This window comes from Nyctereutes procyonoides, unplaced genomic scaffold (assembly GCF_905146905.1).
Source record: "Nyctereutes procyonoides isolate TBG_1078 unplaced genomic scaffold, NYPRO_anot_genome, whole genome shotgun sequence".
In the NCBI taxonomy this organism is placed as follows: Eukaryota; Metazoa; Chordata; class Mammalia; order Carnivora; family Canidae; genus Nyctereutes; species Nyctereutes procyonoides.
Window position 1 is genome coordinate 7,285,348 of NW_026575040.1, and position 12,919 is coordinate 7,298,266.

Sequence of the window (12,919 nt, forward strand, 5' to 3'; positions counted from 1 at the left end):
GCACCTTCAAAGCTGCCGCGGCACCCCGATTTTGCTCATTACCCCTTCCTCTTCCTCTACCTGGTACCTGGGCCTGAAGACCCCACTTAGGCTTTGTCTCCTCCACACCTTCCCTGACTGACCACACAATTTGGCATTTTATCTTTCCAAAGCTGTTCCCTGGACATTGTGTCCCTGTCCATCACATCTTCTGGGGGTGAGACCTGTGACAGGCTCTTCGGCACTTTGCCTTACAGGGCCTGAACTGCTCATGAACATCTGTTGCCTGACTAGTTGTCACAGGTTGAACAGAAAATGGTCAAGAAATCCACTTGCTGGGCTCAAAAAAAACCTTAGAGAAGGAACAAATTATCCAGGCATATTCCTTTTAAGATAAAAACTTTATTTTACAATTTTATAAAGCAGCTTTACATTAAGCACAAACAATCCATTTACTTTGTATAGAAACAAAATACCTTTCCATCTGCAAAAAATCAAGTTTTGCTGTATAGAAAACTAACATGTGCACATTGTGCTTAAACCGCAAAGTCTGTACAGCTTTACAAGGACCACCCTTTGGAAGGGCATCCGGTAAACACTTTATTGCATATTTGACACATGGTCTCTAACCCACATGTACAATGGAGGAGAAACAAGAACAACAATTGCAACAAGGATGAAAACAGCAGCTTTCAGCGAGAGTCCGCGCGCTGGCCAAGGAAAGGACTGCCACATCTGGAGAGTTGTGCTTGTGTCATTTCTTTATTTGCTCACATACACTGGATGGTTTTTGGATGAAGCCTTTATGTACAACGATCCTAAAGGGTCAAACTTGACCTCTGTCTGGAAACTTTTGGCTGGTTTTACAACTGAAGTGGCAACAGATTTAATTTAACAGCAAAGCTAACTCAAGATAAGCGTACAAAACAAATACCCATTACCTGGAACCAAAGAAAAATTTAATGAAACAAAACAAAGTAAAACTTTAAAACACCTTCCCCATTCTCTCTAAGCTCAGAATAAGTAAACATCTTACATGATTAAAAACCCAAAGAACTCTGTAGGTGTTTCGGAACAAAAATGCAATTGATGGTCTTGGGCAGTGTTCCTGAACGTCTGCCCCCCAGATCATCTGCACCAGAATTATCTGAATGCTTGTTAAAAATGCAGACTGTCATGCTTTGCGGGCAGATTTAGTGACTATCTGGAATCTGTAGCTCAGTAATCAACCAGGTGATTCGGAGGCAGCCTAAAGCTTGAGAACCACTGGTGTACACTGGCGGTGCTGCTGCAGGTTCAGCTCATCCTCTTAGAAAATTCTGGGATCACAAGAAAAATCAAGTTGCTGTTGCAACGTGGAAGGCAGTGTGAAACCAACAGCAGTGAAACAGCAATGCCATTTCTAGATCAAAATGTCTTTCCTTTTTCAGTGGAAAAGGACAGCCACATTGTTAAGGCACTGATATTTGTCGCGGAACAGTACCATGCTGTGTTCATGGATTCCCTTAGTCTGAAGTACCAGTATGCAAACACAAGGCCGAAGTCTGGACCGTTCTCAGTAAGAAGTAAGATAACGGGTAAAGGGTTTCCCGACTGGAGAAAGTTCATGTTGGAGCACGGAAATAAAAAAAGGAGTCCAGATAGTCTTGTGGAGGCATCTAATAATGTGTAAGAACTACAAAGGTCAAAAGCCAGCGGGAAACTTAATAAACCCACAAACCGTCGTGTTGTGGGCAGAAGAGAGTTGTGGTCATGTAACTTGGGAGTTTAAGCTTCTTCTACCGTGGCCAGTTTGTCTTCAGTGTACATCTATATTGTCTTCTCTGATCCTGCTCTCTTTGCCACTAACACATATTATATTTTGCATGTTTACTATATTCATGTGTATGTATATATTTTCTGGTTTCTAAGTAGTGTTGGTAGGCTGAGTTCAATTTATGCTGGAATATGTAGGCAAGTGCCCATGTGGCTCTTGATGTGCATTTGATACAGGTCACAGACAAATTGCAATGTGTTTGTCAGACTCAGTCTCCTGAAAAGTGTGGGGTCTCATATTTCAACCTGTATAAGTTACAGTGTTGATTTAGTGTACTGTCATACATTCAAACAAAAACAACAAAATCGACCTCGCTTGATTTGGATGATGCCTGAAGCCCCATAGCAGACACTGCCCAGGATACAAGGGCTGTGAAACGTATTTACGTGAGGTAAGGTATAGTGGGATATAAAATCCAAATAAAGGTCTTGGTTACACACGTACAGCAAATGTGGTAGCATCAATCCCTTCTACCCAAGAGCTGAAATAATTTATAATTAAAATTGCAAAGGAAAAACATTGACCATTGACCACTGCAGAGTCAATGTCAATGACCAAGAATGATCTAAAAGTAGGGAAAACACCTGCTATGATTCTTGTAAGTAATATTTGACATAGTATTTTTCTTTAAAGGGTGCTGAGGGTGGACTAGCTCCTTTCTCAAATAAAATTTCCACAATGTCCCAAAAATGTCCCCCCAAAAGAGACAAAACTCTCAAGTGCAATCTGAAATGAAACACAGAATTCTAGACAGTGACAAAAAGAAACCATCGCAGTGAGGATGGGGAGGGATAGACTGATTATCAAATCTTTACTGATTGTAGATCAAGTTTCATAAAACATAACATTTTTGTGATTTCTTGTGCAGTCAACAAGTTTTGTTTTAGTTGTGCTTACATTATATAACTGTGAAGCCTGAACACTGGTTGTGTTTTTAATTCACACATTTCAAGAAAACCATACATTCAAAATATTCTCCATATATAACAAATTCAAGAAATGCAACACGAAACTCGCCAAGAAATTAATCTGTAGAAAAGAAACATCATTTAAAAAAGTTGCACATGGTCCACTATTCAGGCTGCGAGTACACATTTACTGTATTACAGCACATTATTTTTTTTAAAGTTTGTTTCCAACATAAACATAAATCATCACATTTTAAAAGAGACCCATACTAAGTTTTCAGGTAAGTGCCAGACGACCGGCCAGTAACAGCTACTTACCAGTGTCTTCCCCAGGCCCAGAGGGACTGGACTGTCTGCACAACTGTAGACGGTGATAAGCAAGGCAAAGTTATATATCATGTTCAGCCATCGACTAAACACTTTTCTGCTCATGTTTTGAAACACCCAACTCATAGAATGCGATTACGGGGTGCATCTAACACTTCGATGTAATCCACACAAACCTAGTACACAACCTTTTAAAATGTGCCTATGCTCTGCTGAGACGGAGCCTATGGTCTCTGTGCAGGGCAGAGGCTGCAAGATCATTTTGGTTCTGAGCTCTAGTTGTGCTTTGCCCTGCTGCCTTTAAGGTAGCTCTTCCACCTCTTGACAAATTCTTTGAAGATTGGGGACTCATCGATGGTGCTGAGTAGCTGCAGCTGATTGATGTGGGTGGTGTGGTAGTCCCAGCGGGCCAGGTTGGGGGCAATGCCAAGCATGAAGTGGCGGAGGTCGTAGATGGTTCCTGAGCCAGTGTCGTACAAGGGGAGCATGGCTTTCAGGGATTCCATACCACGCTCATACAAGGACCTCGCTTCTTTGCCGAGTTTTTCCCCTGCAGTTTCTTTTAAGTCATACAGCCCGATTAAAGAATACATAAAGCCATTCAAAACGAAAGAGCTAGGTGTGGTTGGATATTCTTCATACCAGTCGTGTTTATTCATAAACACAGCCTTAACTCCATGCTGCTCGGACAGAAACTTGTAAGGGGCTGTTGCCCTTAAAGCTGAACTGAGGAATAAATGGTCCTTTGTCAATAGATAGGCCCTGACTAAAGTAGAAATGGCTTGCCCTTGGGCCATAGCAGAGTACCACCCCGGCTCTAAAGACTTGAACCCCTCTCCTAACTTGCGGGTCACCATAATCGGCCAGCCACCTTTCTCATCCTGGTTCCTTACCAGCCAGTCACTGGCAGCGAAGAATGCAGCCATGTGAGCCGTGGTGGAGATGGTAATGTTGTCGAGGAATCCTTTCCCTTTTGCAATCAACCTAACCACCTTTTTGGGCATTATTTTGGTTGGCTTGACGGCTTTTGTGTTGGAAAGACCCACTCCTTTCCTGAGGTCAGTGACCAGGTCCCTTGTAACCGTGCTCCATGAAGTTCTAGGCCCAATGCCATAGTATATGTCTCTTTCTTTAAAAGCAATTAGTTGGGTATTTGAGACATAATGTATGGTGAAGAGCTGATTCTTTTCTGTGGTCTCTAGAACCACAGACACACTTCCATTTGTCAAGAACTTGAGGTCAAATGAAATAATAAAATCTTTCGTGTTCCCCAGTTGCAAGGATACACCTTCACTGGTTTCTGTAGGGGGAGAATTTACCAACAAAGACTGGTTAGAAGAAAAGCTCCTTGTATTAAAAGTTAATTGTAATTTATCCTTGATAACCACTAACCATACAAAATTAGCACTTCACTACTTTGTGTCTGATCATCATCATCGTTATCATCATCATCATCATCGTTATCATCATCAATTATTTCACTAAAGTCACCATAAATAAATCATAGAACTGATGAGTCTATGATGGCTTGTGAGCATCAGGCCTGTCTAGTTCCTATTAGAGGCTTAAGAGCAAATGGATAAGGTATTGTTGATCAAACTGCCTTTTCTAGATGAAACGCTGGCTGATCAATAATCAATGACTGTTCTGATATATCCTTTTTAAAAAGATTTTATTTGAGAGAGAGCACGCGCGCGCGCGAGAGAGAGAGAGAGAGAGAGAGAGAGAACACAAGCAGAGGCAGAACCCTGGGATCATGACCTGAGCTGAAGACACACACGTAACAGGCTGTGCCACACAGGTGTCCCTAATATACTCATTTTATTAAAAGAAAAAAAAAATAACTAAAATAGGCTCAGCGCATAATATTGTGAGAAGCTAGAAGAATGGCTTATACATGAATTAAAATTTTTAATTTAATTAACATTTAGTAGGTATTTACTATATTCTAAGTGCTTTACTCATATTAACTCATTTAACGCTCATAACAATTATAGGAGTAGTGCTACTATTACTCTCACTTTATGGCTGACTAGGAGGGAAGTAACTTGCTTAAGATACAAAATGTTGAATGTAGGTTGCCTAGTTTGGTTCCACAATACACATTCTTTTTTTCTTTTTTACAGTTTAATTTTTTTGTAATCTCTATACCCAACATGGAGGTCAAACTCCTGACCCTGAGATCAAGAGTTGCACGTTCTCCTGGCTGAGTCAGCCAGGAAACCTCAAGACACACTCTTAATTACTAACTGATGCTGAAAACGATAAGGTTTATTTTCAGGTATTTGCTGGAGTTGTGAATAAATTTCAGAAAATTAAGCAGGGGCTTAGGTAGTCAACCAAAAGTGAGGGGTATTGGGGGAAGTTGAGGGGGAAGCAGAGGTTTTGGAGTTTAAAAAAAAAAAAAAAAGCCAAAACCTTGTTTGAATTGTTTCTCTTCCACTTCCTAGCTTTGAGATGTTCAAGATGAAATAGCTCTTTGAACTTCAGTTTCTTGATGTTAAATAGAGATAATATTACTTTGCAAGGTAATTGTGAGGATTAAAAAAAAAAAAGAAAGTGGCTTGGAACAAAGTAAAAATTGATAGTGATTATGATTATTATTATTCTGAAGGTACTGGCCTTCAGAGGCTGATAAAATAATAACAGCTGTTTTATCTGGCAAATTATCAGACAGGAAATTTCTCTTGCATATCTATAGTCAATGACGGCAGATTCCCAGAAAGTTGACTTTATGAATACTGCTGGTCTAGGTCTACCAAGAACAGAAAGAGAGCATATTACAACCCAACAGCAGCAGCAGCAGCAGCAGCAAGAACAACGCCAATGACAACAACAACAAAAAATAGGTAGTACATATTTTATATATAACCTTACAGGTAAATATGAATACTTTGATCTCTATTAAACTTATGTTTTTGAAAAACATGCCTATGTGTTATCTTGTATGATCCTTGCAATAATCTGAGGCTGGCAGAGCAGGAATTACTACTTCCATTTTAGAGATGAAGATATGGAAGTTTTGCAAGGCTAAAAGGTTTGCCCAAGCCAAATGCTAATTAGCAGTAGGGTAGGGACCAGAAACCAGGATTGCTGGATCCAAGTCCAAAGACTGAAAAAGAAATGATACTGGAAATGGAACCCTCATGAGCATAATTGGTGGAAGAGTTATTTCTCTTAAACACAGTCACAGAATCAGGTTGAGGAGTTCCTGAGGAAATCTTTAGGGTGTCAACAGGAGCAAAGACAAAACGTGGACTGATGATAGTGTTTATAGTGTAATTAGCTTGGATAGTCTTAGTATGTTGGCCTGGTAGTTAAACTCCCCCAATACTGGACTCCACCAGTGTGGATATAATTGATCCAAGGCTCTTAATGATTTCATATGGAACAATCATGAAAGTTGTATAAGGAATGAGAACATCTTGACAGACTTACAACATTAAATGATGCTTCGAGTGACTTTTTAAACAGTGACTTCAGAATCCTACTTCTAGTAAAAAAAAAATCCATTTCATCTGGAAAAATGTCAACATGCAATCTCTCTCTTAACTAGCATTTTCCTCCATCTAATGGAGGTAAAATGGAATCTGATGCTCAATACAATAACATTCCTGAATAACATTCCAGTAGTCCAATAACACTACAGGATTCTGAATTGACTGATGAAATCACTCAAGTTTCAATTATATTCAGCAGAGAAGGGTATATTGAGTGCTAGTTATTTTTCATTCTTAGGGTAATGCCTCATTAATTAGGCAGTATCATTAACCATGACATCCATTTTCCTGAAACTGGATAATAGGTATCCAACTTTAGAAGTCCAAATGGGAGGAGGCTGAAGAATTGCCTATTTTCCTCCCAGAATTCCATTCTGATTTACTGTATGAATACAAATCTAATGAAATGATACGGTCTCACTATAAATGATATGTTTCACTATAAGAGATTAGTTCAGAGAACTAAGTAACGATGTCACAGGATGTAACCTTTCAAAAAACTATTTTCCTAAAACCCCAAAACCACCAGAGGGAGTTACTGAGCCACATAGGGAAGTCCCGATCCTTCACATGAAGCAATCAACAGACCAGCGTCCTCTTCACAACAATCTTGTCTTTTGATTCCCATTTTCTAGATATACAGAGTAGCTAAATAACCTGTCAGCATCACTGAGAAGGATCCAAATGGTAGCAAGTGGAATGTGAGCGTGGTTTTGGGAACCACTCTGGAAAATGTAGCAGGCAAGGTTTGAGCATATTATCTGGAGACTCCTGCTTTAAAGCTGAATATAAAGTTTTCGGTTTCCCATTTTTTTGAAATCCGTGACTCCTTTCTCTGAGCAGTTAAACCTGGGAGTCACTACAAGTGTTTATTCTTGGCATATGCAGTTGTGTAATGTCCCTTTAGGCAACAAAGGATGATAAACACTTAAGGGCAGTCTTTAAATCAATGTTTTTACATGCAACACAAACTATTCATTCATTCATTTTAATCAACAGGTTTACTAGATGCAGTGAGAAGAGGCATGAGGAATACCTAGAGATAAGGGCCAGGCAGAGGAAGAGACCGCTCACTAAGTCTGAGAAAGAATGTCATGGAAATGGAGTGGACAGAGTGCTTCCAGAAAGGGAAAGCTATTTAACAGAGCACAAATTTATTTAACAGAGCACAAATCAGGAAGAGGAACAAAACATTATTCAACAAACAAAACAATAAAAATATGATGTAGACCCATGTTCTGGTTCTTTCTTCTAGACAACTTTATTTCCTTTCAGGGAAAAAAATTCAAGGTCCAGAAAAATAAAAGGCCAACGCATTTGGCCCCTGGTCTTCCAGGGATTCACCTTACTGAGGCCTAGGCTTTTGTGTACAAGTTCCAATTTCTTCTCAACAGTGATTCTCAACAGTGAATTGATCTCCCATGAGGTCTATGCCCTCTGAAAAGCTTCATCTCCCCGTACCTGTGCTTCAATACAACAGTCTCACCTCTTTGAGTCCCTTTTCCTGCTCTGAGCAACAAATCTCATGTAACTCCAACTCACTTGTCTCAGACACTTGGATCAAATGCACCCCCAGGCATGCCCAAGATATCAAAATAAGCACCCCATTCCCAGTTAGCACACTCCCACCAACAGGGAGTTCCAACTGTGAGCAGCTTGCGTTCCACTGGCAGAGTGACTGTCACAGAGTTCTCTCCCCCATATATTTAAAACCACCTTAGGAAGTAGTTTTATCTCCAGCTATGGGCTGCAGAATGAAGAAGTACTGTGAGGGTCCTTCACATGGTATGAGGAGACTTATCTTTTATATTACTTTGGGCATCTGGAAGTGCACAATGAAATCGACTGCTCTAAATAGGATACAGTTCAAAGAACTGTTCTAGAAAACTTGCTAGCATTTGAGATCATCAAGATAAGGGCTGCTGTTTTCCACCCTAATCCACACAACACTAACAATTAGTACAAAAATAAGCTTAGATAGAAACAAATACAAATGTATTTTTGCAAAGTCTAATCATTTTCTGCTACAATAACCTTTTAGGTATCACAAGCTACATATTCTTAAATATCTCCACATACTTTCTCACCAGTCAAGCAGACATGCCCTATCTACTAAAATACACAAAATACCATAGGAGAAAAGAAGTTCTAGTCACAGAATAAAAACTAAAGGTCACCCATTATTTGCACTGCATTAAGCACTCATAAATCCATTACTTAAGGCCATCTAGAATGAGTAGATTTGTACTGTGGCTTTCAAGGTCTGTGAATTACACAGTCATCAATAAAGAACAAGGAGAGAATACAGAAGAGGTCTTATAACCTTTTCTCTCGTTTTATTTACTGACTACAAGGTTGGTGGTGGTGGTGGCGGGGGGAGGGGGGGATGAGTTTTGTTCTTGACAACATTTCCCCATAGAGTATTAGGCCTGAGGTGCTAACTAAAATTATTTCATTGTCTTTTTAAGTAATGGACTCATTAATTCTCATGGATATTGATTAGTGGAGAAAAATACATCCTAATTAATGAGACTGTCTTACTAAAAGGGGAAATGTTGCATAAAGTTAATTTGATTTTATAAATGAAATGGTTTTATATGAAGTTTGAGACAATCTAGTACATTAACAAAACTCAATATGAGAAGCAGGCCTGGTTGCTAACGCTATCATAGCTCAAAAAAAATAAAAGCTCCTGGTAAAAAACAGACAAAGAAAAGGATGGCTCTCTTATAAAGAAAAAATTCTACCTTAACGCAAAACAGTTTAAAAGCTAAAGAATTAAATATTGTACTGAAATACTAAAATGAACCAAAGAGTATCATTCCTGTGAGACACAGATCCCTGGAAGGAGATACATACCATGCAGTAACCTGGATCTTAATATTCAATCAATGGCTTGCCTTTTCACACAGTAAATATTTTCTTCATAATCTTGAATTTTTTTTATTTTTTATTTTTTATTTTTTTCATAATCTTGAATTTTTAGCTGTTCTTTTTCTAGGGATTTCACTTGGGTGACACCGCTGGTTTCTTTATATAAAGGGTCTGCTAATGTACTTTTTAAAACCATAAAAACAATTTTAAGGGAGTATCAGGTGCCATAAATCAACATAAAATTACCAGACACACATAGTAATACATTACTTACCTGGAGCAATGAACTGTTTAACATTGGTGAATCTAGACTTCTCAGCCACACTAGCCATAAAGCAGCCCTTTGGCACGGTCCAGTCATTAGGCTTGTTTTTGTCCCTGTCTTCTGCGGTTTCATACACCTCTATGTGAGGGGGTTTCTCAGTTAGATTCTTGCTGTAATGACTTAACCCATATTGTGCAATCTGGATTGGGTAGAAATAGCCTTGCGGTCCCCACTGTGTAGATAAAGGTACACCTATAAAAAGGAGAATCAAAATAAATCACCATGTCTGGACACTTAAGAGCCTACTGTGAACACTACTCTTTACTGTTTTACCTCTGAGGCATGTTATAGGCTTATCAGCAACTTTTAAGCTTCTGCATTATGCTGTTTTCATAATTATTAAAAACTAGTACTAAATCAGATATGAAAAACAAAACGGAGGTTTATCCACTCTTGTTCAGTATTTGTTGACAGACAGCAATGCCATGTTGTAGATTACCTTTTCAGGACTGACTTTTTACATGTTGCTCATAGCAAAATGTTGCTCATAGCTATAGATGTCTTGTTTCATAATTTTGTTTCATACATTAAAATTTTGTACAATATTTATTTTTAAAGATTTTATTTATTCATAAGAGACAAAGAGAGAGAGATAGAGGCAGATGCAGAGGCAGAGGCATAGGCAGAGGCAGAGGTAGAAGCAGGCTCCACGCAGGGAGCCTGATGTGGGACTCGATCCCAGGATTCTAGAATCACGCCCTGGGCTGAAGGCAGGAGCTAAACCACTGAGCCACCCAGGCGTCCCCAAATTTTGTACAATTTAAATACACGTAGATAATGTTACCACAGGTTCATCCTAAAATATTAATCATGAAATTTTCTTAAATGTTTGTACTTAACATTCAAGTTAATTACATACTCATCTCTTTCTCCAATATCAAGATGTGGTCTTTTTTTCAAAAGATTTTATTTATTTATTCAAGAGAGACACAGAGAGTCAGAGAGAGAAAAAGAGAGAGAGGCAGAGACATAGACAGAAGGAGAAGCAGGCTCCATGCAGGAGCCTGATGTGGGACTCGATCTGGGGACTCCAGGATCACGCCCTGGGCCAAAGGCAGACGCTCAACCACTGAGCCACCCGGGCATCCCAAGATGTAGTCTAATACCTATATCATCTGACAGATGAAATATCTGCTTAAGGGGCCAGTTATGACTAGGCAACTTAAAGTATAAACACAGCTTGCAATTCTTTTTTATATCCTTCATGTCAAAATGTAATGCTTGAGAACAAGGCATGTTTTTTTAATGAATTAAAATTGCACACTTAACCATATATTTTTGACATAGTTCACTAATGGATTACCTCTAGTAAGGTTCTAAACAAAACTTTTGAATGTTTGGCATTAGTGGTTTAGTAATTTCCTACCTGGGAAATACAATAATATTACAGTGTACAGAATTTGGTCTATGTGTTGAGAGATAAGCTTCTCTCTGCAGTTCTAAAATAAATTAACAAGCATCAGATGGGCACAGCAGAAAGAAACTAAGAACCCACAAAACCATATGTGTGATGTAGTTTCAAAACAGTTTAAGGATTTAGGAACCATAAGGGCTAAGAAATCTAGGCTACAGATAAGTTCTAGACTTTGTATTTTTTTCTCCAAGAGGAGACTTTTTTCCTCAAAACTCAAATAGAATTATTTTCACTTAATGAAAGGAAGGTTTATACAGTATCTCATTAAAGATGGGTGATAATTGAAACAATGTACAACTGACATAAGAATTGATACACTGATCAATGAACAAGAATAACAGGCCAGAAACATATTCTGCTATTCAAAATGTTTTAACAATGAAGACTGCATCATGAACCAATTGGTGGGAAAAGATCATTCAGTACATATGAGAAGAAAAATCTGAAATTACCCTGACCTTGTACCATTTACCAAAATACAAATCAATTTAGCTGGCCTAAAGAGTTGAATGCAAAAAAACACAAACCTAATAAAAGTATTAGAGAAAATACAGATGAACAGCTGATTATAGTGTGGCAATGATTTTCGAAGCCATAAAAGAAGTTTAAAAATGTCTTTAAGTTCAGTAAACAGGATTTAAAACTTCTAAGACTAACAAATCATAAGTAAAATGAAAGACAAATTGAAGAAAATATCTTTAACAAATGCAATAAAGTATCATTGTCCTTAATCCATATATAGCAAAGTTCACAGGAACAGAGATCCCACTAATCACATAAGAAAAAGGGGAACAATATACAGATCTTATGATGATTAGAAAAGCATATGAAAAGGGTACGTCACCCCACTGATTGTTACAGAAAGGGAATCATGAGGTCCCTTTGTAAACAACAGATTAAAAAACAAATGTTCCGTGACAGCAAGAGCTGGGTGACAAGAGCAGCCTACACTCTGCTCTTGGAGGTACAAAAAGGTTCAACCTTTTTGGAGAGCGGTTTAGCAAAATAGATCAATTTATATTATTTGACATGGAGTTAACTTCCTAGGAAACTACTCCTAGACTATAATTAAAATAGCAAATGAGTAACTATGACTATCTATACTATCATTACGTGTAAAAGCAAAAAAAAAAAAAAAAAAAAAAAAAAAAAACTGGAAATGACCTAAGTAGCCAACTAAAACGAAAGGACTGCAAGTATTACACATATCATGGCATATTCTTATTATGAATACTAGTCATTAAAATATTCAAGATTCAACAAGGGGAAATAAGATATTTTACAGAAAAAAGGAGAATATAAAATTAACTATATAGCATGATCCCAATTTGTCTAAAAAATGTGTCTCTACAAGAAGATTGGAAAAACAATCAAAATATTATTTAACAATGGTTATGGGTACTCTTCACTTTTTCTTTAGCATCTAAAACATCTATTAATATTATATATATATATATATACACACACATATGTAAAAGATATATTTAAAAAAGATTTTATTTATTTATTCATGAGACACACAGAGAGAGAGAGAGGCAGAAACACAGGCAGAGAAAGAGGCAGGCTCCATGCGGGGAGCCCGATGTGGGACTCGATCCTGGGACTCCAGAACTATGCCCTGGGCCGAAGGCGGGCACTCAACCGCTGAGCCACCCAGGGGTCCCTAATATTATATATTTTATAGAATTCATGTGAAAAGGTTTGGTGATGGATATCTTTGAAATCTCCTAAGAAAATATTTCCATTCTGGGCAGCCCTGGTGGCTCAGCGTTTTAG

General features: G+C 38.2%; 1 protein-coding gene across 4 annotated transcripts in view; it reads right to left on the reverse strand.

The window, feature by feature from the left end:
* Positions 1-361: 361 nt before the first annotated feature.
* The window catches only part of GLCE (glucuronic acid epimerase), a 113,825-nt gene continuing 101,267 nt past the window's right edge, over positions 362-12,919 (reverse strand). For all 4 annotated transcript variants that reach the window (XM_055320052.1, XM_055320053.1, XM_055320055.1 and 1 more), the window contains 2 exons: positions 9,679-9,921; positions 362-4,330 (listed from right to left, as the gene is read on the reverse strand). In XM_055320052.1, coding sequence (XP_055176027.1) covers positions 3,306-4,330; positions 9,679-9,921 — 1,268 coding nt within the window. In that variant the 3' untranslated portion in view covers positions 362-3,305. The remainder of the gene's footprint in view (positions 4,331-9,678; positions 9,922-12,919) is intronic.